The sequence below is a fragment of the Ursus americanus genome, chromosome 32, assembly GCF_024610735.1.
Source record: "Ursus americanus isolate L20-20 chromosome 32, mUrsAme1.1.p, whole genome shotgun sequence".
NCBI lineage: Eukaryota > Metazoa > Chordata > Mammalia > Carnivora > Ursidae > Ursus > Ursus americanus.
In genome coordinates, this window is record NC_142158.1 from 33511474 (window position 1) to 33538803 (window position 27330).

A 27330-nucleotide genomic window follows, 5' to 3' on the forward strand; every position below is an offset into this window, starting at 1 on the left:
CCTGATATTTTGTAGGCATTAAAGGGTCTTCCAAAGAAAATTTTCACAGTACTTGATTTTTACATTTTGTCCTGACTTTAGAATATAACCACTAACCCACTCCCACCCCAACTATGCGACTCCACTATATTCTCTTGCTAATGCCATCATCTACAGGAACAGACGGACCACTGTGCTAGTAACTGGAGCCATGGGATTCCATCTGAGTCCCCAAGATTTGACTAGTTCCATAGCCAGCATAAAACAAATACACTGGCAGCCGGCGTTGCAAAGAGGGAGACGTCCAGTTCTGCCTCAGCAAGCACAGACCAGGGGCCTGTGAGGAAAAGCATGTTGTGAGGAAAGCAAGAGCATGCAGTTCTTTCCCCTCAGGGGAACCTCATCTTAACTCTCTCTTAGCAGATTACCCAATACCCGCGCTACGCTTCATCTGCTATCATTCGTACTCCTCCTCTACTAGACTACAAACGGCTTGACGGCAGGGCCTAGGTCCTAACGCTTGTTGGAAGAGCCACCAGGACTCTCACATCCATTAATCTCCTTGTCAGAGCATCGCAGAGTACGGTCTCATGCTAGCACAGATTTTCCCAGTCATTAACACCGCCTAAAACTGGTATGAACCACTTTATAAAGAAATGAAATGTCCATCAAAAAGGGAGTTATTATGATGTATCTGTTAAAAGATAATTTTTTTAAAAAGTAAAATCATTTCCCAAAAAAAGTGCATTCAAAAAAAAAGTAAAATCATGACACATATAAGTCATGATATAGATTTAAAACATATCAAAGATTTTATTTAAATCACGAATTAATCATGCATTCAGTAAGATATTATAAAAAGTTCAAAGGAGAAGTCAACGCACGCATAAACACACGAACACACAGGTGCGCGTGCTATCTGGAAAGCTAACATTGCTTTACAAATAGATGCAAACTAGTCAATATCCCCAGGGCAACATTCAATTGCATTCCACTGGACGAAATCCACTTGTATTTCTATGAACAAGAATCATCTGCGTTACCGTCAGTTTTCTACAATTTACAGTTATAAAATAGCTCAAAGACAATGAAAGGCACAGAGAGCCCAGAAGAGTACACTAGATAGGACAGTCAGTGATTTTTTTATGCCCATATCACTCTTCCACAATTTTTTTCCCTGACAACAACCATACAATGGAACGTTGTAAGGGCTGCTAAAGAGAACGAGGCAGCCTTTTCATATACTGATATGGAACAGCCTCCAAGATACAATGAGGAAAAAGCAAGATACAGTAATGTGGTATGTGACATTTAGTGTTTAGGAATAAATGTAAGAATGTGCCATATACACACAGAATATTTCTGAAAAGGTATACAGGAATCTTTACTACTTTTAATCACCACTTATAGAACGGAAGCCTCCATGATTGAGAGCAGATCTTTGCCTGTTTTGTTCACCCCTCTATCTCCAAACACTAGAACAATTCCTGGTGTTTACGTAGCACTCAATAAAAATTTGTTGAACAAATTAATACATCAGTGGTAATACTGGCTGCTTCCAGAAGGAAGAACTGGATGTCTGTTGGGTAAGGATGAAAGGAAGACCTACTTTCTGCTGTATACCCCTTTGTATTTTTGAATTTTGTACCATGTCCATATATTACCTCCTTAAAACTGATTTTTTTTTTAAAGATAATGAGTTGATGTTAGCTGAGCTGTTTGTTACAAAGGGGATTTCTTCATTAAGCTGCCTTCTCCGTCTCTAGGACTTCAGCAAGGTACTGAAAACTACGGCATGAGTATTAACTTGATGTAAGTGATCCTCATACTGATAATATAAAGGCTCAAAAATAAATACAAATGTAAATGCTTTAACCACTTTAGAAAAGTCTGCTGTTATCTACTGATATTAACGACCTGCACACCATATGACTCAGTAATACTACTGTATTATAAACTAAGGTAAGATGTGTTCGTGAGCATGTATAAGAATATCCTAACTAAAACACAAAAGGCCCTAGAAACAACCCAAATGTCTATCAAAAGCAGAAAGAATAATTGTACAGTCCTGAAATGGGATACTATGCAGCAGGGAAAATGAAAAAATCAGCTATATACAACAAGATGCATAAATCGCAAAAATAATATTAAATTAAACATATGATTTCATCTACATAAAGTTCAAAAATGGGCTAAGTAATCTGTAAGTGTTTAATGGGTATACCTAGGGGATAAAAAAAAGAGTAAGGAAGTAATATTATAAAAGTCAGGACAAAAGGACAGTGTTTACTTTTAGGAGAGGGGCAGAGATTGGGAAGGGGCACCTGATGGGTGTCTGGGGACTGGCAGTTGTTTTATCTCTTAACCAAGTGGAAATAAACTGGATGTTACTTTAAAATAATTTATTAAGTTCAGGATTTGTGTTCCACGTACTTGTCTGTATGTGTGCTGTTGGACAACAGAAACAAAAGTTTTAAAAGATATAAACATTTTCTAGGCAAGCTGGGATGCAGGCAAGGAAAGCATCCGTGTGAGTTCTAGGATCCTGTGCCAAAGACTATGTGTCCTACAGAACAGAAAAGGAAAGCCAGGGGGAAATAAATGAGCTTTCCTTCCCTTTTTTGAAGGTTCCTTGTGCCTTGGTCAGCTCAGCTCAAGTTTTCCCATTTTTCACAGCTTGTTCACTTCTTTCTCCACTTTTGGTATCTACTAATGTCTTTAAAAGCTCCTTCTATGGAGTACCTGGGTGGCTCAGTCGGTTAAACATCGGCCTTTGGCTCAGGTCATGATCCTGGAATCCTGGGATCGAGCCCCACATCAGGCTCCCTGTTCAGTGGAGAGTCTTCCTCTCCCTCTCCTTCTGCTCCTCCCCCCCTCAGTCATGCTCTTTCTTGCTCTCTCGCTCTCGCAAAAATAAATAAATAAAATCTTTTTAAAAAAGAAAAGAATAATGGGGACACATCACAAAGACAGAAGCCAGCTTGAAGAGGTTCCCATTGGTTGAATATGGGAGTAAAAGAATAGGAGTAAAAGAAATAATGACAGTAAAGGGAAACGAAAGAGAGAGAGAGAGAGAGAGGCCAAGAAATAGACCCTTAACCACTGAGAACAAACTGAGGGTTACCAGAGGGGAGGGGTGAAACAGGTGACAGAGATAAGGAGCACACGGTCATGAGGAGCACTGGGTTATGTACGGAACTGATGAACCACGATCCGGTACCCCTGAAACTGACATAACACTGTACGTCAACTATACTTACAGAAATTTAAAAATAGATAATAAAAATTATAACCCATTAAATAACACAAGAATCTGTGAATTCATAGTGATGTTAACTAATGGGGGGAACTCAATTAATAAATGCAGGTGGAATAATGGAATTAGGAGATATTCATTTGGCAAAATTGATTCAGAAAAGAATCAACAATGGATGCTAAAACTAGCAGGTGAAAATTTGAGGAGTAACAGGATATTTACAGTCTCAAAGTATTTTTCCAGAAGGCACTTACTAGTTACAAAGGAAAAAATAATGACTTTACAGTGGAGAAACCAGGCAGAATCCTTATGAACTAATGATCAAAGGTACATCAGCAGTAACGTCGGTATCACTGGCCTTCCTGAAATGACGCACTGAGAAAAACACAACATCTGTAGCATCCCTCCCCAAAACGGATTAATGTGGATCAAATCATGAAGGCACACCAGACAAACCTTGAATAAGAGACACTCTATTTTAAAACAAAATAAAACAAAAACCGTCCTATACTCCTCAAAAATGTCAGTGTCACAAAGTATTGAGGAACTGTTCCAGGCTAAAGGAGACCAAAGGAAAACAACAACTGAAGGTAGTGGTGAGTGGTTTTTGTTTTGTTTCTGTGTGTTGGGTTTTTGTTGTTGCTATGACCGGTGTTCGCTCATAAGCCGATCAGGACAATAAAAGTACTGTATTAATATGAATTTCATGATGATTAGAAGGTGGTTAGTATGAGAATATTCTTTTTTCTTTTAAGGAAATGCACACCAAAGGACTGGGGCAAAGGGCATTGTATCTGCCACTTGCTCTTTTTATTATTATTAATTTTCATTCTAGTGTACTTAATACAGTTATATTAGTTCCAAGTGTACAATGATTCAACAGCTCCGTACGTTATTCGGTGCTCATCAAGACAGAGAGTGATCTTAATGCCCTTCACACGCTTCACCAACCCCCCACCCACCTCCCCTCTGGAAGCACTAGTTTGTTCTCCATAGTAAAGAGTCTGGTTTTTTGTCTCTTTTTTTCCTTTGTTCAGTTGTTTTGTTTCTTAAATTTCATATGTGAGTGAAATCACATGGTATTTGTCTTCCTGTGATTGACTTATTTCATCATTCTAGCTTCTAGATCTATCCATGTTGGCACAAGTGGCAAGATTTCATTCTTTTTATGGCTGAGTAATATTCCGTTGTGTGTGTGTGTGTGTGTGTGTGTGTGTGTGTGTGTGTGTATGTATATATATACACATCTTCTTTATCCACTCACCTACTGATGGACACTTGAGCTAGCTCCACAGTTTAGCTACTGTAAATAATGCTCTGCAGCTTACTCTTGAACAGTGTGTGTGCGTGTGTGTGCGTGTGTGTGAGACAGAGAGAGAGAGAGAGAAAGGATAAAACAGATGTTATAAAATGTTAACATCTGGGGGAATGCAGTAAAGGTTATAGGAGAATTCTTTTCTGTCAAAAATTGGGTCAAAATAAAAAGAAGAAAAAAGTAAGGTAATTGATACCTGTTGGGGGTAGGGACAGTAAAGTCTAGATCTGATTAACATCTAAAGAAATTGGGGTGCCTGCGTGGCTCAGGTGGTTAAGCGTCCTACTCTCGGTTTCGGCTCAGGTCATGATCTCAGGGTCGTGAAACTGGGCCCCATGTCGGGCTCCACACTCAGTACAGACTCTGCTTGACGTTTTCTCTCTCCCTCTCCCTCTGCCTCTTCCCCCACTCATGCTCTCTCTCTCACTCTCTAAAATAAATAAAAATCTTTTAAAAAATAAAAAAAAAATCTAAAGAAATAAAGTGCCAAAATACAAATCTAATGTGATGTTCCAAAAAGGTTCTCTGACTAAACCAATTATATCCTACCTACTCTTTCAAAAGAAAGAGATTCAGAATCCAATGGAGCTACTTAAGGACCTTACTCAAGAAGAATTTCTCAAGGACCCGAAGGACTTGAACAAAGTTACCAGCCTCATCCAAGCCATGAAGCCCAAAGTCACTGTGCTCTGTGGAAGCTGAAATGCGTGCCTTCAAACACGAGTTCAGCAAGAGCTTTTCTTCTAAAAGTTTGGAAAGTAAATCAATTTGCCTTGAAATGTTTGGTTCTAATTAAGATTAATCATGGAAACCATTAAATAGTGTAAATGAAATGATACAAGAATAAATGTATAAAATAGGATAAAAATGAAAGTTCTGGCCCTATTGGAACTGCAGCTAATGACATAGATGCAAAACTTCAAGAAATCACCAATAAATTTGTAATCTGTGAAAACTTGCTTTAGATTTTAAAAACCACTACCTTGTCTTCAGAACATTTCCAGAAAATACTGTGAATACACAAGTCAGAAAAATTACTACATTACTACATGGTGACAACAGAGACAATCAGGGGCACTTGGGTGGCTCAGTTAAGCATCTGCCTTCAGCTCGGGTCATATCAGGGTCCTGGGATCGAGCCCCTTGTGGGGCTACCTGCTCAGCAGGGAGTCTGCTTCTTCCTCTCCTTCTGCCCCTCCCCCCACTCTTGCATGCTGTCTCTGTCTCTGTCTCAAATAAATAAAATCTTTTTAAAAAATAGAGACAGTTTCAGCTGAGGAAATAGCTTCATATGACAAAGGATTTATGGTGTTTTAAAATACATCTACAAATTCTTTGACCCACCATCCCCCCCAAAAAGTGGAGCCTAACTGCCTTCCCTTGCGAATGGGCTGGTCTTAATGACTTGTTTGCAACAAATGGAATACAGAAGAAGTGGCAGTGTATGTTTTCAAAACAGGCCATATAAGGCATGTGGTATCCTCCTTCCTCACTCTTGCATCACTTGCTCTGGTGAAACCAGCTGACATGTTCTGAGGATACTCAAACAGCCCAATAAAAGACCTAAGGCGTCATGCCAATAGTCACGTGAGGCAGCCCCTTGGTCTTAGAAGCAGACCCTCCAGTCCCAATCAAGCCGTTGGAGGACTGTGGCAGTCCTGGTCAACATCTGGAGGGGAATTCATCAGAGACTCTGAGCAAAACCATCCAACTAAGCTGCAAATGAATTCCTAACCCACAGAAATCATTAGATGAGAAATGTTTGGGGGCTCCTGGGTGGCTCAGTTGGTTGGGCCTCCAACTCTTTTTTTTTTTTTTTTTTTTTTTTTGGGCCTCCAACTCTTGATTTCAGGTCATGATCTCAGGGCTGTGAAATAGAGCTCCCTGTCAGGCTCTGAGCTGGGTGTGGAGCCTATTTAAGATTCTCTTGCTCTCTCTGTCCCTCCCCTCCCCGCCTTCTCTCTCCCTCTCTTAAAAAAAAAAAAAAAAGGTTGTTGTTTTAAGCTGCTAATTTGGGGGGGGGGGGACTTGTTACATAGCAATAGATAATACAGAGTTTAATATTTATCCATTTGTATAATTACAATTTTATAAAAGTATTAATTGTGAAATTAGCCAGAACGGACTCTGCTTTACAAAGATGCTTACAGTTGTAATTTCAGGACTATGTAAAATAAGACCCAAAAGGGATACATCAAATAGAATATACAGACAACTATTTAACTTGTAAACAGATTTTAAAAAACACGTTAGGTGGGTAGAAGGAAGAAGGGGTGTCGAGAGAAGGGAGAGAAGTATACACTGCTTAGGGTGAGGAGCAAGATATTTTTCACTAAGTGATAAAAAAGGAGTTCTGAATTTACTTTAAATGTCATTACCTTGGAAAAGTACAGTTCCTCCTATAGAAGACTTTTGCACCTATACATAGAAAAGTGGAAAATCTGATGTTTATGTAAAATCTCGTGTCAGTCAATTAAAAAATGTGGGGTCAAATAATAGCCATGTCTCCACAGGAGACATAGCACTCGGGCTTTTAAATGTTTACCTCTTCCCCTCTATCCCAAAAATATTATTAAATTGTCTTCAATCGTTTAGGCAGTTATTAAAATTCTAACTTCCTTCAACAACTTTTCCCAAATCAGCAGAAAAAAGATTGGATTTCTCCATCTGGACATCCCCATCTTGATGCCAGTAGATGACATGAAGAGACTGGCTCTGGAGTCCCAACTCACTGGCCACAAATGGCAGGCAAACTTTTCTCCCCATTTTGTATCTCAGTTGATTTATTAGTAAAATGGGGATAATACCCAATTTACAAACCTGTTGTTATAAGGATTAAATGACATATAGAAAGGGCCTAGCATAATGCAATGACTTGACAAACAATAGCTAGTTAGGTTTTTTTTTTGTTTTTTAATATTTTATTTATTTATTTGAGAGAGAGCAAGAGAAAGGAGGGTCAGAGGGAGAAGCAGATTCCCCATTGAGCAGGGAGCCCGATACTCCAGGATCATGACCTGAGCGGAAGGCAGATACTTAACTGACTGAGCCACCCAGGCGCCCCAACAGCTAGTTGTTAATAAACTTTTTGCTTACATGTACTATAAGTATATTTCCCAAACCAAGACAACAAGGACACAGACTGCCAGATATTTTTTGGTGTCATAGAAAGATGCAAAAGGTTGTCTAAGAGATTAATACGGATTTACGACATTACACTTTCTGAAACATTATACTAATATATGAATTGAAATCACAACTGAACACTCAGGCACTCAACAAGCATTGGAAAACCTAGTCTGTGACCAATATTTACATAGCACTTATCATATTCTACGTAGTGTTATAAATACATTTTTTTCTCCTCTACCAAAGTCTATATTGTTTGATTGCTTAAAACTTTGTGTTTACTGGGGTGCCTGGGTGGCATAGTCAGTTAAGCATCCCACTCTTGGTTTTGGCTCTGGTCATGATCTCAGGGTCCTGAGACAGAGCCCCATGTCGGGCTCCGTGCTTAGCACAGAGTCTGCTTGAGATTCTCTTTCTCTCTCTCCCTCCCTCTGGCCTGTCTGCTTGTGCTCTCTTTCTCTCTCTCAAATAAAATAAATAAATCTTCAAAATTTTTTATTTTTCTATTTTTTGCATGGCTCCTTGCATACATAAGGCTGAATGAATTTAACTTCAAGTCCCTGATGTCTGCTCATATCAATACATTCTTAAGATTATAAAATGCAGGTATCAGATCTTCCCCTGACAACATGTGTGCACACTCATTCACACATATCATACCCCCTAATTAAAGCCAAGGTTAGATGCTCAGAGCAATTAGTTCTCTGTGGCCAGCACTTTACACAGTTTCAAGCACATGGTAAATACTTAACAAACGTTGACAGAATAAATGAGAGAGAACAAGAAACCAGAAAGCATGGCTAACTAGCCAGTCAAGAAACTACAACTTACCTCCTGAAATCTCTTTACAATGTGCTTGTATCTTTGCACAACTAGTGTTTGATTTTTTTATACAGCGGAACTCTCTTACAGATTCCTGTCAGAGATCAGAACTAACATTTGCTCTATATTCCAAAAGTCCTCAGTATAGGAGGCACATAAGACCTAAAGTACATTGTAAACAAGGAATAAGTCTTCATATTCAGGTTCCTCTTGAGCCACATTTCTGTGATTGTATCTCCTCCTGCTCCTTTCCTCTGACCATCCTACCGTAAACTTCCAAAGTACAGGGAGTATATTATTTGCTTATCTTATAAACCTGCAAAGTGCCTAATACAAGACACAGACTGTAATCTTGACACGTGTTATTGACAATTATTTTGCAAACTGGACTCTGACATTAAAATAAAAGCAGGGGGTTAGGACATCTAACACGAAGTCATACCACCTAGCTAATGCATCAGCTATTTGAATTAAAATTTTCTGTAGTTAGTGTGTGTGTGTGTGTGTGTGTGTGTGTGTGTGTGTGTAAAAGTAGAAACAGTATCTTCTCTATGACTCAGCGGAGATATAAAAGGATGAATGAAATCTGCATGCGAAGTATGTGCAATCACGCACAAGGACAGTATTAAGGGGCTTCCAAGGTTCATTCGAGCAATGCTATGCCAAATTCTGGAGAAGACAGAAATAAGAATGTGATGAGGTCTATGAAACTGGAAAGAACACTGGTGAATCTACAGAGTTTTCAGGCTGCTACCTCCCTAACCTTCTCTGAACTCTCTCCTGGTTCTCCATTCACCTCTACTCTTTGTTAGTTTCAATGCTGGTTTCTCTTCTTTCATCAGGCCTTTAAGTCAACAGTTCTCAAAGTGTGGTCTTGAGAACACCAGCATCAGCATCATCTGAGAGCTTGTTCAAATGCAAATTCTCAACCCCACTCAGACCTACTCAATCAGAAACTATGGGCATGGGGTCCACCAATCTGTGTTTCATCAAGGCCTCAGGTATTTCTGATGCACGCTCAAGTCTGAGAAGTTCGATCTAAGTGTTGATGTCCAAAAGTTCCATTCCTTGTCCTTTCTAGTTTTCATTTTCCAATTTTTGGGTAGTTTTATCTTCTTCTACTACCTCTACAACACTAATTATAACTACCACTACTAATACCAACAGCTATCATTTATTAAGTATTTATAGGGGCGCCTGGGTGGCACAGCGGTTAAGCGCCTGCCTTTGGCTCAGGGCGTGATCCCCGCATTATGGGATCGAGCCCCACATCAGGCTCCTCCGCTGTGAGCCTGCTTCTTCCTCTCCCACTCCCCCTGCTTGTGTTCCCTCTCTCGCTGGCTGTCTCTATCTCTGTCAAATAATAAAATAAAATATTTAAAAAAAAAAAGCATTTATAAGCTAGGCACTGTGCTAATCATTATGCACATACTATCTTCTTTAATCTCCCCAGTAATTCTTTAAGGTATTATTAACCCCACTTTTTGGAAGAAATTTAGGCTTAGAGATGTTAAATAATTTGCCCAAGGTCGCCCAACCCAACCAATAAGTGAAATAGCACTGACCTCAGGTTTTCCGGACGCCAAAGTCCACAGTGTTAGCTATCATACTTACTCCTAGAATAGTACTATTTCCATAGCCTTGGAGATTGTCCAAATTATTCCTAAACTGTCTCATCAACTCTGGAGTAGAATTTCCAATCACCTACTCGTTCTCTATACTCTACACAGGGACCTGATAATTAACATGCCATCATTTCTTCTCTCCATTGCATATCTGTTCTTCCTCCTGTGGTTTCTAATTTAATGTCATCATAATCACCAGTTACTCAAGCCAGACACATCTTTGACTTCTCACTCTGTCACCTCTAGCTGGTCATAACACTTAGAGATTTTAACATCTAAAACACCTCTACAGTCCACCCATTCCCACCCTCCCTCTTCAGGCTCCCAGCATCTCTCATCTACATCCTAACTGATCTCCCTGCCTCTCCACGCTAATGCAATTCTGCACAGGAACTGCCAGCTAACTTTCTGATCTGATTAGTCCACCTTCCAAGGCTCTCCATCACCAACATGGGGGTGGCACTGAAGGGAGGAAAGTCTAGTCTTCTTAGAATGGAAGAACCCCTCGTAATTTGGCTCCAAATATACGTTTCCTGTCTCATCAAGAAACAGCTCAAGGTTTTCCAAAAACCCTATTAATTTTAATCTCTGGCAGCTTTATTTATGCTCTCCCCTCAGCTTGGAACACATGTTTCCCTTGTACATGTGCAAAATTCTACTTAATCTGCAGGGCTAAGTTCTGTCTTCTCTTTAAAGCTTTCCCTGATTCTATCAATCTTTCCCCAGCCAAAGTCATCAACGCCCTCAGCATTTTACTTATTCCAAAGTGATTAACTCTTGTAACACACCACATTTAGGGGTTCATCTAGTCTGATGAACACTTAGTATCTCGGGGGGTATACCGTGTCTTGTTTGTGTTCCCAGCACCCACCACAGTATCTAGCCATAGCCTGCACCCAATAAATATTTGCTGAGCTGTTAAATAATGCAACACTTGGTGTTGCAACTTTACACGAGGTAGGTTAGCAATTCAACTGCAGGTTTACGCACCACTCAAAAGCATTTCCAAATAACAACAAAAGATATTATAAAGACCAAAGGTTCAATATTCGGCAGCAACATTTTTAATTTTCTCAAATCTTTTTGTCAATATTTTTTAGTATCCTTCTTCAAATAGACTCAGCAAACCTTATTTGTATATTTTACAGGATCAGCCGTAACTACAACCCCCACAGACCACTGTAAGAGATAATCCCAAGCAAAACTGTGTCACCGAGAGCGGCTGGATAATTGCTTTGGGTACATCATTTCAGATTTCCAATGGAAAGGCCCAAGCACATCAGGCAGATTTTAGAAATGGGGACATGCACTGCTGACTGAATATATAAGACACACTCACATTAGTGAGGCATTTATTCAAATTAGTAACTGAAATCAGAAGTATAACAACCTGATCCTGGTTCAACCATAACATCCCTTAATTTTAAGTAAGGATAACAAGTATTCTTGTCTAAGACTCTATTTTAACATAGCTCCCATCCCACCCAACAAGCAGGTCCTATCCCGTTATCAGTGGGATGCTGATAAGCCTACCTCAGTCTTAACACTTTCCCTTCCCAACCTGCTAAACCTTATCTCCCCAGTATCTCCCTACCAGAGATCTCCTACCCCATTCACCCGACATGACATGAAGGTCTCCTCAATATATCCCCCATCGAGCACACTCACACGATTTCCTCAACATGTGATTTCTTATCTCTTCTCTAATTCAAATTTTATAGCTCTTTCAAAGACCGGATCAAATCGTACCTCTTCCAAAGAGTTCACTAACTCAGCCCACCACAGGTCTTCGCTTTTCTGAATGTCTACAGACTTCAAGTACGGCACCTCCCATAGCACTCGTTCACATACTGCCTCATTTGGTTTCATGATGATTGGACATACATATGCTTTGTTTTCCCAGCCAAACTGTTTGCTCTTAAAAAAAAGCCAGGTCTTCTATGTCATTTGTATCTTCAACTCTCCTCCCACATGTAACATGATATAGGGCAGGGGGGCACATGTATGAAATACTTGGACTAAGTTAAACGTTTGCTGTGCATTAATAAACACTCAGACACAGTGCGATGTATAACAAATACCTCTTGTGTGCCTAATCTGCTGCAAACACTTTTGTAGATGCTTAAGAGATGGCCACGAATAAAAATGACGTGATACCTGCCCTAAAAGCCGGTACAGTCCAGAGAGCAAGAGACATTGAATTTCCAGTATTCTAAGTGCTACAGAGCAAGGTTATTATTGGTTCCAAGATATAAGCACCTCAGGCAGCATACTTTACGGATCCTCAGTTATGAAACTGAACCACAAAATGTTAGAGCTGAATGAAAACTCACAAGTTATTTTCTTCAATTTTCTTGCACAAATCACGATTACATTTCAGGACAGTCTCTGTACCAGTTCTAGGCATTGCCTTATTCAAAAGTCAGGAAATACTGACTTCCTCCCCACCTCCAATACTCATTCCTCCCAAGAATGGTAGCTACAACCGCCACACATTGACTCATGAGAGGCTCCAGCGTACTGAGCACCGAGCTGATGATTTGCTGCACCTTACACTCAGGCTTGTCCAACCACCACCTACCCCGCACGAATCTATTTTCTGCGTAGTAACTAGTAAGTTTGTACTACTTTTAAGGAAAACAAAAAAGTGCCTCCCTCCTTCCTTGGCCCTCATTATGACAGAAACACAACAGGGTTCTGAAAATAAAACAGCTGATTTGAGTCTATGAGGAAGTGAGAACTTAGGATGGATATCCGCCCCCCGCCCCGCCTCAAAATCCTTAGCAACAATGTGACAGAATGCCTAGGGCAAAGTTGCATGCGTGCATTTGGCACGTGCACATACATGTGAAGTTGGAAACTCGAGGCAACAGGTTGGCAGCCCCATCAGTACTGACAGATCGCCTTCCCCGGGTCGTGGGTGTGTCTGACGCCGCACGCCGGCACTGATTCACAACTCTCTCCATAACAACCGGCTCCTCCTTGGAGCCCAGCCAGGGCAGGGGCGAGGAAGGCCCCGGCAGTGCCAAACTTTCCGAACCCCAACTCCGCGTCCCCAGTTCCGCCTGCTGTCGGTCTCGGTCAGCCTTGTCTCAGGCAAGCTGCGAGACTGCTCTGGGAACCCGGGCTTCTTCAGATTCCGACTCCTCTGTTTGGGCCTGGCAAAGCCACCCTGACGCCCCCAGACACCTACTTCCCACTACACCTTCCGGGACCACACAGTCTCCACCGGCCACTCGTCGCCGCTTCCCGGAGCGCCCGCGCCCAGGAACTGACCCTCGCCAGCCCCCGTCACCACTCCTTCCCCGCCCCCGGAAAAAGCGGCAGAGGGGCGTGGAGCGGCGCGCGCGGGTACGGTGGGGGCGCGCGTTCCCGCGCCCCGGGCCCGCGCAGCAGGTGCGGCCAGGCCCCACCTCCCCCGCGAGGCCCCGGCTACTCACCCCAACGATGTTCCTCTGCGACCTAGCCGCCCTTACGGACGCCTCTTCCGCCTGCTCCGCACGCCCCTCGTAGCCACCGCCCCCTCGGCCGCTGCCGTCGCCGCCGTCCTCGCCGCCGCCGCCGCCGCCGCCGCCGCGGCGCGCGTCCGCCCTCACGTACACCGCCGTGGCCGCGCACGCGCCTCTGCGCGCTGGCGTCACTTAGCAACTGATTGGCGTCGGGGAGGCGGGATCTGAGGGCTTAGGGCCGGAGGTCACTCCTGGCCGGTTTTGCGGCCTTTCCCCACCCGCCCGACCCGTCGCCCTCCTGAACTAGGGGCCCCAGGGTGTGGCTGCCCTGCCAGCACCTGGCTCCGGTTAAGTCACGTCACCATACGTCACTGTATGGCGTCACCGATTGCGTCACTGCAGATGGGAAGGTCCCTGTCGCGAGGTTCCAGGGCGCCTGTGGTGGAAAGAGCAGTGGCCCTGTCCACACTGGCGCGGATCCCATCGGTACTTCTGCGAAGTGCGGGAAGGTTCCATAAGAAGTGGAACCAGAAGGGGCTGAGGGCGCGGTTAACGTGGAAAACTGATGAGTGCCACTCGTTAACCCAGCGACAGGGTGTGATGGACCGAGGCTTGAAATCCCCTGTTAACTCATTTTATAAATGGGGCTAACAGTGCCCATCCTCCCTACATTGGAGAATTGTGAGGCAAGAGGAAATAATATATGCAAACGTGCTTTGTAGAGTATAAAGCCCATTAGACTTTAAAATATTTTTATTATAGGGGCGCCTGGGTGGCACAGCGGTTAAGCGTTTGCCTTCGGCTCAGGGCGTGATCCTGGAGTCCTGGGATCGAGCCCCACATCAGGCTCCTCTGCTATGAGCCTGCTTCTTCCTCTCCCACTCCCCCTGCTTGTGTTCCCTCTCTCGCTGGCTGTCTCTCTCTGTCAAATAAATAAATAAAATCTTTTAAAAAAAATTTTTATTATAGGAGAAGGTACCCAAGCAAGAGCAGATGAGAGCAGGGACTTTGGAGTCAGAGAAACCTAGGTTCAAGTCTGATCCTGGCTGATGTTGGATGATCAGTTGTGCTTGAGGCTTGGACAAACTGGGGTACAAGGGTCTGGGGGTTTGGAGACTAGAAAGGACATAATTACAGGCAAAGGATGTTTCATGAGCAAAGGTATGGAAGTGAAAATGGACACGAAGAGTAAGACCAGGAGACCGGGAGACCAGTATTGAGGCCATTGCTGTACTCTAGCTAAGAAGAGATAAGAGCCTTCACAAAGGTATTGGCGGTGGGAATGGAGGAGAAAGAATAGATGTGAGTACTGTTAAGGTGGTAGAATTGACAGCACTGAGTGAGGGATAAGTGAGTAGGACAATTTTCTAGTATGGGTGCTGAAAGAGATGGTGGAACCATTTAGCAACATGGGAAGAAAGATGAGTCTGGGTTATTCACCAGTTTCCGTACTAAGTTACTAGATAGTGGTGGTGACAGTCTTGGAGGATGATCAGATTTGTGGGATGAGACAGTGATGAGTTCAAATATAAATCTGCTTATTGGGGAAACGTTTGATCTCCACCCATACTTCTTTCCATTTGGAGTGATACCCATTAATATAATACTCCTGGCCTCTCCCTGCACCTGCCACAGCTCACTCCTCCCTGGAGCAGTGACTTCCTGACTGGTGAATTTAAAAGGAGAAACTGGACATATATAGCCCATCCCATTCTTTTCCCTTAAAAGAAAATTGCCTTCAAGGAATTGCCTTGGTGGTGTTCTCTGCTCCTCTAGGAGCAGGACCTGGGGTGGGGTTGAGGGTGCCTGGTCCAGGACTACAAAGTTAGTAAACCTATTTAATTTCATAATTTGGTATTAGGAAGCTCTCTACCACAGGTAATCCAGTACCAACTTCATTAGTTGTATTATACAGAATAATGGTCCCCCAAAGATGTTCTTGTCCTAATCTACAGAATCTTGTGAATGTGTTCCCTCTCTTACAGGGCAAAAGGGATTTTGCAGATGGGATTAAGTTAAGGATCTTGAGATGAAGAGATTATTTTAGATTATCTGGCTGGGCTTGGAGGTAGGAAGGTTAGAATCAGGGAAGGAGATATGATGATGGAGACAAAGGTCAGAGAGAAAGAATGATTTGAAGAATCTGCACTACTGGAATTGGCCATGGAGCCAAGGAATGCAGACAGCTTCTGGAAGCTGGAAAAGGCAAGGAAATGGATTCTTCCTTAAAGTCCCCAGAGAGAACCCAGTTCTGCCAATACCTTGATTTTAGGATTTCTAATTTCCAGAACTGTCAGGTAATAAATTTGTGTTGTTCGCTAAGTTTGTGGTGTTTGTTACAACAGCAATAGGAAACTAATACAGTCAGTAGTAAAGATGATCATTGGTCTTCTGCTGCATTCTCCTTTATCTGAAAGAGAGGGGTGCAGGTTCTCAGGCTCCCTCAAAGACTGTGCATTGCAACTTCGACTTGATGGAGGGAACCTCCACATCCAGAGGGAAATATCCAATAAGCAGTTGAATTACACGGATCTATGAATGAGGAGAGAGGTTGAGTCAAAATAAAATAGATTTAGAGGACATTAACTTTTTTTTAAGATTTTATTTATTTATTTGACAGAGAGAGAGGCAGTGAAAGAGGGAACACAAGCAGGGGGAGTGGGAGAGGGAGAAGCAGGCTCCTAGTGGAGGAGCCTGATGTGGGGCTCGATCCCAGAACGCCGGGATCACGCCGTGAGCCAAAGGCAGACGCTTAACGACTGCGCCACCCAGGCGCCCCTAGATGACATTAACTTTTTTTTTAATGTTTTTTTATTATATTATGTTAGTCACCATACAGTACATCCCTGGTTTCTGATGCAAAGTTCAATGATTCATTAGTTGCGTATAACACCCAGTGCACCATGCAATACGTGCCCTCCTTACTACCCATCACCAGTCTATCCCATTCCCCCACCCCCCTCCCCTCTGAAGCCCTCAGTTTGTTTCCCAGAGTCCGTAGTCTCTCATGCTTCATTCCCCCTTCTGATTACCCCCCCTTTCTTTATCCCTTTCTTCCCCTACCGATCTTCCTAGTTCTTATGTTCCATAGATGCTAGAGAAATCATATAATTGTCTTTCTCTGCTTGATTATTTCACTTAGCATTATCTCCTCCAGTGCTGTCCATGTTGCAGCAAATGTTGAGAATTCGTTCTTTCTGATAGCTGAGTAATATTCCATTGTATATATGGACCACAGCTTCTTAATCCAGTCATCTGTTGCAGGGCATCTCGGTTACTTCCATGATTTAGCTATTGTGGACAATGCTGCTATGAACGTTGGGGTGCATATGGCCCTTCTCTTCACTATGTCTGTATCTTTGGGGTAAATACCCAGTAGTGCAATGGCTGGGTCATAGGGTAGCTCAATGTTTAACTTTTTAAGGGACCTCCACACTGTTTTCCAGAGTGGCTGTACCAACCTGCATTCCCACCAACAATGTAGGAGGGATCCCCTTTCTCCACATCCTCTCCAGCAATTGCTGTTTCCTGCCTTGTTAATTTTTGCCATTCTAACTGGCGTAAGGTGGTATCTTAGTGTAGTTTTGATTTGAATTTCCCTGATGGCTAATGATTTTGAACATTTTTTCATGTGTCTGTTGGCCATTTGTATGTCATCATGGAAAAGTGTCTGTTCATATCATCTGCCCATTTTATGATTTATTTGTTTCTCGCATATTGAGTTTGAGAAGTTCTTTGTAGATCTTGGATACCAGTCTTTTATCTGTAGCATCATTTGCAAATATATTCTCCCATTCCATGGGCTGCCTCTTAGTTTTTTTGATTGTTTCTTTGTGCAGAAGCTTTTTATCTTGATGTAGTCTCACATGTTCATTTTATCTTTTGTTTCTCTTGCCTTTGGAGATGTGTCATTAAAAAGTTTGCTTTGGCCGATGTCGTAGAGGTTGTTGCCTATGTTCTCCTCTAGGATTCTGATGGATTCCTGTCTCACATCGAGGTCTTTCATCCATTTGGAGTTTATCTTTGTGTATGGTGTGAGAGAGTGGTCAAGTTTCATTCTTCTGCATGTAGCTGTCCAATTTTCCCAGCACCATTTATTGAAGAGACTGTCTTTTTTCCACTGGATGTTTTTTCCTGCTTTGTCAAAGATTAGCTGCCCAAAGAGCTGAGGGTCCATTTCTGGGTTCTCTATTCTGTTCCATTGGTCTATGTGTCTGTTTTTGTGCCAGTACCACGCTATCTTTGTGATCACAGCTTTGTAGTACAGCTCAAAATCCGGCATTGTGATGCCCCCAGCTTTGTTTTTCCTTTTCAACAGTTCCTTGGCGATTCAGGGCCTTTTCTGGTTCCATACAAATTTAAGGACTATTTGTTCCAGTTCTTTGAAAAATGTCATCAGTATTTTGATGGGGATAGCATTGAAAGTGTAGATTGCTCTGGACATTAACTTTTAATTGGTAATTTAAGTCCTAGGTATGGATGAGATCAATCAGGGAGAAAATATAGAAGAAACAGTAAAGAAGACCAAGGATAGAGTCCTGGGAAGCACTAACTGTAAAAGGGAGGGGTGAATGAATGAACAGAAGCCCACAAAGAAGTCTGAGGAACTTGCAGAATGCCTCAAGGCCATAATGCCTGGAAAGCCAAGAATTGCGAGATGGAGAAGGGGTCAGCGGAGTCACAAGTAGGATCACAGGTAGGCCAGGCGTATCAGGGGCTGAAAAGCACTGACTGGATTTAGCAACACAAAAGTGATTGGTGACCAAATAATAATGGCTTTAGTGAGATTGTAGATATAAACATCAAATTATCAGTGTCTGAAAGCAGGTCAATATAGTGCATTGGACTCTGGGGTGGTTGATGGGAGTTTGAGAAGGTCTTGGTTCTGGAAATTAACTAGCTAGGTAACCTTGGGCAAATCATTTAACTATTCCAGGCTTTGGTTTTCTCATCTACCCAAGGAGAGATCAGGCTGAGTCTATGATTTTCACATAAATTCCTAGGTAATCCCAGCTTTATATTAGGCTCATTTGCTTATAACAGCACACTTCAAATCCTACTCAGATTATTTCACCAAACATTGAGAGTCAGTATATGATATGCCAGCTTCTGTCCAGATACTATGGATCTGACACAGTTATCTGAGAAGCTCACAGTTTTGGAAGGGAGATAAACACATAAGCATGTAACTAATTGCCATAGTTCTTTTTTAAGCAAAGCAAGGTACAAATTGAATGAACTATAAACTGTAACACACTATTCTACATGCTATAGCAGAAATCTGTATGAAGTGAAATGAGGGATGTATAAAATGAGACAGATGAGGGAGCAATCAGTTTTGTATAATGGAAATCAAGGTATTTACCTACTCTCCAGGTAGGCACAATGTGCCTCAAAAATGGACATAACTGGGAGGGAGTTAAGATGGCGGAGGAGTAGGGGACCCCTTTTTCAGCCGGTCCCCTGAGTCGAGCTGGATAGGTACCAGACCAGCCTAAATAACCACGGAATCAGCCTGAGACGCAGGATGATGCATCTGGATCTCTACAAATGAACATCTCCAGCGCTGAGTATTGAGGTACGAAGAGGGGAGCTGTAAACCGTGCACGGATATCGGAAGATAAACGGAAGGGGGAGGGAGCCGCCGCGTTTGGGCGCCGGGAAGCGGCAGCCACCTGCACGGGGGAGCGGGAGGACTCACAGAGGGCACCCGCGAGAGAGCGGACTGAGACCGGTGAGCCGTGAACGCGCGCCACCAGGCATCTCCCGGAACACCGGAATCCCGTGTGCTCACGGGATCCAGACTGAGACCGGGAGCTCCCGGAGCGCGCGCGGGGCGGCTGGCGGCTGGCGGGCCACCTGCACGGGGGAGCGGGCGGACTCGCGGTCGGCACCCGCGAAACAGCAGACTGAGACCCTGAACCGGGTGCGCGCGCCACCAGGCTTCTCACGAAACTCCGGAATCGAGGTGTGCTCACCGGGCATAGACTGAGACCGGGAGACCCGGGAGCGCGCGGGGCGGCCGGTGGCTGGCGGCATTAGAAACACAAAGGACAGAGACGCAGGGGCCGGTGGCTGGCGGCATTAGAAACACAAAGGACAGAGACGCGCCGGCCCTGGAAGTGAGGGCAGGGACTCCGAGTTGGTGCGCACATCCCGGGACGCTGCAGGGTTGAGCAGCACCAACAGTAACAGAGTTAAAGTGGCCAGAACATCAGTGGAGAACGGGCCGCAATCCCTCTGTTCTGCGACAATGCAGCCTCTGCTGCTCTGACCCTCAGAAGAGGCATAGCCGGCCACCAGGGAAAGCCGCCAGAGAACAAAAGCCTGGAAATACCGGCTCAGGGAGTGCCCATCCCCATCCTCCCTCGCAGGGGACACGGAGACTCTAACCAAACAGGGCTGCCTGAGTATCGGCGCGGCAGGCCCCTCCCCCAGAAGGCAGGCTGAAAAATCAAGAAGCCCACAACCCGGGTGCCTGGGTGGCGCCGTCATTGAGCGCCTGCCTTCGGCTTAGGGCATGATCCCAGCGTTCCGGAAAGGAGTCCCTCATCGGGCTCCTCCGCTGGGAGCCTGCTTCTTCCTCTCCCACTCCCCTGCTTCTGTTCCATTCTTGCTGACTGTCTCCCTCTCTCAGATAAGTAAATAAATAAAATCTTTAAAGAAGAAGCCCACATCTCTAAGATCCCTATAAAACAAGGGGCACGGCCTGGGACCCAGTCAATAATTTTGGGCTCTGGACAACCCCACAACCTCCCCTCATTAAAATGACAAGAAGGAGAAGCCCCCCCCAGCAAAGAAAAGACAGTGAGTCTGTGGTCTCTGCCACAGAAGTAACGGATATGGATGTAACCAAATTATCAGAAATGGAATTCAGAGTAACAATGGTCAAGATAATGAGTAGACTTGAAAAAAGTATTCAGGAAAATATTACTGAGAATATAGAATCCCTAAGGGCAGAAATGAGAGCGAATTTGACAGAAATTAAAAATTCTATGAGCCAAATGCAGGCAAAACTAGAGGCTCTGACGTCCAGGGTCACGGAAGCGGAGGAAAGGGTTAGTGAATTGGAGGATGGGTTAATAGAGGAAAAAATAAAAATAGAAGATGGTCTTAAAAAAATCCACGCCCACGAATGTTGGCTACGGGAGATTACTGACTCTACGAAACGATCCAATGTTAGAATCATCGGCATCCCCGAGGGGGTGGAGAAAAACAGAGGTCTAGAAGAGATATTTGAACAAATTGTAGCTGAAAACTTCCCTAATCTAGCAAGGGAAACAAAAATTCGTGTCCAAGAGGCAGAGAGGACCCCTCCCAAGCTCAACCATGACAGACCTACACCACGTCACGTCATAGTGCATTTCGCAAATATGAGATCCAAGGATACAGTATTGAAAGTGGCCAGGGCAAAGAAATTTCTCACGTACCAAGGCAAAGGCATCAGAATTACGTCAGACCTGTCTACACAGACCTGGAATGAGAGAAAGGGTTGGGGGAGCATTTTTAAAGCTCTTTCAGAGAAAAACATGCAGCCAAGGATCCTTTATCCAGCAAGGCTGTCATTCAGAATTGATGGAGAAATAAAGACATTTAAGAATTGCCAGTCACTAGCCAATTTCGTAACCACGAAACCAGCCCTACAGGAGTATTACAGGGGGTTCTATAAAAGTAAAAAGGCCCCAAGAGTGATACAAAACAGAAAGTCACAGCCAATACAAACAAAGACTTTACTGACAACATGGCAGAATTAAAAGCATATCTCTCAGTACTCAGCCTTAACATTAATGGTTTAAATTCTTGCTTTAAACGCCATAGGGTTGCATATTGGATAAAAAGAAATGACCCATCCATTTGCTGTCTACAAGAGACTCATTTCGAGCCCAAAGATGCATTCAGACTGAGAGTAAGGGGATGGAGTACCATCTTTCACGCAAATGGACCTCAAAAGAAAGCTGGGGTAGCAATTCTCATATCAGATAAATTGGATTTTAAACTACAGACTATAGTTAGAGATGCAGAAGGGCACTATATTATTCTTAAAGGAAGTATTCAACAAGTGGATATGACAATTATAAATATATATGCCCCCAACAGGGGAGCAGCAAGATACACAAGCCAACTCTTAACCAGAATAAAGAGACATATAAATAAAAATACATTAATAGTAGGGGACCTCAACACTCCACTCTCAGAAATAGAACACCCTGGCAAAAACTAAGCAAAGAATCAAAGGCTTTGAATGCCATACTCGACGAGTTGGACCTCATAGATATATATAGAACACTACACCCCAGAACCAAAGAATACTCATTCTATTCTAATGCCCATGGAACATTTTCAAGAATAGACCATGTTCTGGGACACAAAACAGGTCTCAGCCGATACCAAAAGATTGAAATTATCCCCTGCATATTCTCAGACCACAACGCTCTGAAATTGGAACTCAACCACAAGGAAAAATTTGGAAGAAACTCAAACACTTGGAGACTAAGAACCATCCTGCTCAGGAATGACTCGATAAACCAGGAAATCAAAAATCAAATTAAACAGTTTATGGAGACCAATGAGGATGAAAATACAACAGTCCAAAACCTATGGGATACTGCAAAGGCAGTCCTAAGGGGGAAATACATAGCCATCCAAGCCTCACTCAAAAGAATAGAAAAATCGAAAATGCAGTTTTTATATTCTCACCTCAAGAAGCTGGAACAGCAACAGAGGGACAGGCCTAATCCACGCACAAGGAAGCAGTTGACCAAAATTAAAGCTGAAATCAATCAAGCAGAAACCAGAAGTACAGTAGAGCAGATCAACAGGACTAGAAGCTGGTTCTTGGAGAGAATCAATAAAATTGACAGACCACTGGCAACACTTATCCAAAAGAAAAGAGAAAGGACCCAGATTATTAAAATTATGAATGAAAAAGGAGAGGTCACGACGAGCACCATTGAAATTGGAAGGATTATTAGAAATTTTTATCAACAGCTATATGCCAATAAACTAAGCAATCTGGAAGAGATGGAATCGTTCCTGGAAACCTATAAACTACCAAGATTGAAACCGGAAGAAATTGATTCCTTAAACAGGCCAATTAATTATGAAGAAATTGAGTCAGTGATAAACAACCTTCCAAATAACAAAACTCCAGTCCCGGACGGTTTTCCTGGGGAATTCTACCAAACATTCAAAGAAGAAATAATACCTATTCTCCTAAAGCTATTTCAAAAAATAGAAACAGAAGGAAAGCTACCAAACTCATTCTATGAGGCCAATATTACCTTGATCCCCAAACCAGGCAAAGACCCCCTCAAAAAGGAGAATTACAGACCGATTTCCCTAATGAATATGGACGCCAAAATCCTCAACAAGATACTTGCTAATAGAATCCAACAGTTCATTAAAAGGATTATCCACCACGATCAAGTGGGATTCATACCTGGGATGCAAGCGTGGTTCAATATTCGCAAATCAATCAGCGTGATACATCATATTAACAAGAAAAGACTCAAGAACCATATGATCCTCTCAATCGATGCCGAAAAAGCATTTGATAAAATACAGCATCCTTTCCTGATTAAAACCCTTCAGAGAGTAGGAATAGAAGGTACATTTCTCAATCTCATAAAAGCCATCTATGAAAAGCCTACTGCAAATATTATTCTCAATGGGGAAAAGCTGGAAGCCTTTCCCTTAAGATCAGGAACACGACAAGGATGCCCACTCTCGCCACTATTATTCAACATAGTACTAGAAGTCCTTGCAACAGCAATCAGACAACAAAAAGGGATCAAAGGTATTCAAATCGGCAAAGAAGAAGTCAAAATGTCTCTCTTCGCAGACGACATGATACTCTATATGGAAAACCCAAAAGAAGCCACTCCCAAACTATTAGAAGTTATAGAGCAATTCAGTAACGTGGCGGGATACAAAATAAATGCTCAGAAATCAGTTGCATTTCTGTACACGAATAACGAGAACGAAGAAAGAGAAATCAGGGAATCCATCCCATTTACAATAGCACCAAAAACCATACGTTACCTTGGAATTAACTTAACCAGAGACGTAAAGGACCTTTATTCTAGAAACTATAAATCACTCTTAAAAGACATTGAGGAAGACATAAAAAGATGGAAAGATATTCCATGCTCATGGATCGGAAGAATTAACATAGTTAAAATGTCCATGCTACCCAGAGCAATCTACACTTTCAATGCTATCCCGATCAAAATACCGAGAACGTTTTTCAAAGAACTGGAACAAATAGTCCTTAAATTTGTATGGAACCAGAAAAGACCCCGAATCTCCAAGGAACTGTTGAAAAGGAAAAACAAAGCTGGGGGCATCACAATGCCGGATTTCGAGCTGTACTACAAAGCTGTGATCACAAAGACAGCATGGTACTGGCACAAAAACAGACACATAGACCAATGGAACAGAATAGAGAGCCCAGAAATGGGCCCTCAGCTCTTTGGGCAACTAATATTTGATAAAGCAGGAAAAAACATCCGGTGGGAAAAAGACAGTCTCTTCAATAAATGGTGCTGGGAAAATTGGACAGCTACATGCAGAAGAATGAAACTTGACCACTATCTCACACCATACACAAAAATAAACTCCAAATGGATGAAAGACCTCGATGTGAGACAGGAATCCATCAAAATTCTAGAGGAGAACATAGGCAGCAACCTCTACGACATCGGCCAAAGCAACCTTTTTCATGACACATCCCCAAAGGCAAGAGAAACAAAAGACAAAATGAATTTATGGGACTTCATCAAGATTAAAAGTTTCTGCACAGCCAAGGAAACAGTCAGAAAAACTAAGAGGCAGCCCACGGAATGGGAGAAGATATTTGCAAATGACACTACAGATAAAGGACTGGTATCCAAGATCTACAAAGAACTTCTTAAACTCAATACACGAGAAACAAATAAACAAATCAAAAAATGGGCAGAAGATATGAACAGACACTTTTCCAATGAAGACATACAAATGGCTAACAGACACATGAAAAAATGTTCAAAATCATTAGCCATCAAGGAAATTCAAATCAAAACCACACTGAGATACCACCTTACGCCAGTTAGAATGGCAAAAATGGACAAGGCAAGAAACAACAATTGTTGGAGAGGATGTGGAGAAAGGGGATCCCTCCTACATTGTTGGTGGGAATGCAAGTTGGTACAGCCACTCTGGAAAACAGTGTGGAGGTCCCTTAAAAAGTGAAAAATTGAGCTACCCTATGATCCAGCCATTGCACTACTGGGTGTTTACCCCAAAGATACAGACGTAGTGAAGAGAAGGGCCATATGCACCCCAGTGTTCATAGCAGCAATGTCCACAATAGCTAAATCATGGAAGGAGCCGAGATGCCCTGCAACAGATGACTGGATTAAGAAGTTGTGGTCCATATATACAATGGAATATTACTCAGCAATCAGAAAGAATGAGTTCTCAACATTTGCTACAACATGGACGGCACTGGAGGAGATAATGCTTAGTGAAATAAGTCAAACAGAAAGACAACTATCATGATTTCTCTCATCTATGGAACATAAGAACTAGGATGATCAGTAGGGGAAGAAAGGGATAAAGAAAGGGGGGTAATCAGAAGGGGGAATGAAACATGAAAGACTATGGACTATGAGAAACAAACTGAGGGATGCAGAGGGGAGGGGGGTGGGGGAATGGGATAGACCGGTGATGGGTAGTAAGGAGGGCACATATTGCATGGTGCACTGGGTGTTATACACAACTAATGAATCATCGAGCCTTACATCGAAAACCGGGGATGTACTGTATGGTGACTAACATAATATAATAAAAAATCATTATTAATAAAAAAAAATGGACATAACTGTCCCAATGACATTTCCCATGGTGATTAAAAAACTGAGAGTTGTGCTAAGTCGAAGCCAATCATTTAACATTCCTTCTAGGTTTGTTGTGATCTGAAAGATTGTTTATGCACAACTACTTCTAAACTAAGTATACTGTTTAATTGGGAAAATTGGACATATGCGCAAGTTGAATGCAAGAGGAATGTATTGACTTTCCACCAGATCCAAGAGGAAACATCTGTTATACATACCTTTTACCTTTGTTCAGCTAATTCTCAGATGGTATCTCATTTAATTATGCAGACATCAGCTTATTGTATCAACAGCTGACATTGTATCTCTGTTGTAGCAGGTGAGAACATAAACTTGAAGTAATCTGGTCAAGGTCATAGTAACAGTAGTTAAGTAGTAGACGAAGATTTGGACCCAGCACAGGCGTCCTCGTTTCCTCGGGCCCTTGGTTTAAGTGCCCTTCCTCTGTACAGTTACGTCATGCGCACACCTTTATTTTAGCATTTACTGTGATGATGATGCTTACTATGTGCCAGGCCCTGCTCTAAATACACGATAGGCATGAACTTATTTAAGCCTCATTACAGCTCTTTGAGGTACGTGGTTTTAATTACAATACTTTATAAATCACGAAACTAAGGCACAGAAGGGTTAAATAATTTACTCCAGGTCACACAATAACTGCTGGGGCCAGGATTCAACCCTAGGCAGTGAGGGCCTAAAGTCCATCCATGCTTTTAACCTCCAGGCTGCTGCTTTCATACCAAGCACCCTCTGCTAACATTGAGGGATTCTAGATGACATAGTTTCCAGAACTCATCAGTGCAGTTACTGTAGGGCTGTTGTGTGTGATATTGCTTTGTATTTCTTATTAAATGATCACGACAGAATTTTTTTCTCAGGCCAAATGTCATGAAACACTTGTCTACCCTTGAGTAACTGATATGTTTTCTCCTTATAGGCGATGTGAATTATATAACTGGCTGTTTTCTCCTTTCACTTTGACTGCCAAGAAGCTCCGAGAAAATTTGTGGCTCAGCATTAGTAACTGGGAGGACCCTTGGCCTGCATATCTGTATTCCATTGGTTTGAAATTTTTCAAAATAAAAAGTTGAGGGAAAAATAATCTAAATTCTTCTTTATTTTTGAAATTTTTGACAGTGTACATTTATAATTAGAAAAAGCAAATACAAGAATGTTTGCCACTTTGAATGATTTCTCAGGCTTTACTCTGTGGACAAGAACTAGTTTCAGGTTAAATTCCCTGCATTCAGTATAGAATCCTAGTTCTTAGAAAACCAGGACTAATGCATTTCTTGAAAGTCCCGATCACTAGAATTTATGTTCAGATGGATCGGAAGGTATTTCAAGGACATAAAAGAAGCAAGTTGTGGCCTTTCTTGTTTTTAACCTATATCTAAACAATTTGAAACCACTTTTGGATTATTTTGACATATGCTAGCTTGCTTTAGAGGTAGAAAGTTGGTTACTTCCTTAATGATGACATTTTATTATAATGAAGTTTAATGTCCAATTGATTGTGTGGTTACCATTGGCTAAAAGCCATACATTTCATGGGAGCATTATGCAGATTTTTCTACAGCCAAAGTGAATAACTGATAATTTCTTCTTTGAAATTTTTTCGGTCCAAATCTTCATTTTCCAGTAGGGCATTCGAATACCTAAATGCTCTACACTCAACCCAGCAGATTGTTGTTGTGTCGTGGGACCAGCATCCAGGGTTGCCAGATTCGAAATCTATTGATCTCTAAGTATTGAAAACTAATGTGTTAGTTAATGTGTTAGTTAGCTACCTAACTTCGTAAAAATAAAAAAACACACACAAAACCCAGACTTGTGTGTGAGTTTGCAGACCCTCTGCTCTATCAGATAGAACTTT

The 27330-nt window shown here is 42.4% G+C and overlaps 1 protein-coding gene and 1 pseudogene across 6 annotated transcripts in view; one reads left to right on the top strand and one right to left on the bottom strand.

The window, feature by feature from the left end:
* The window catches only part of BTBD9 (BTB domain containing 9), a 407526-nt gene extending 393800 nt beyond the window's left edge, over positions 1-13726 (bottom strand). For 2 of the 6 annotated variants that reach the window (XM_045786318.2, XM_087858210.1), the window contains exon 1: positions 12972-13300. In XM_045786318.2, coding sequence (XP_045642274.1) covers positions 12972-13013 — 42 coding nt within the window. In that variant the 5' untranslated portion in view covers positions 13014-13300. The other 4 variants (XM_045786315.2, XM_045786316.2, XM_045786314.2 and 1 more) reach the window with 4 other exon arrangements.
* LOC148107351 (uncharacterized) lies at positions 13362-14226 on the top strand (annotated as a pseudogene).
* The last annotated feature ends 13104 nt before the right edge of the window (positions 14227-27330 follow it).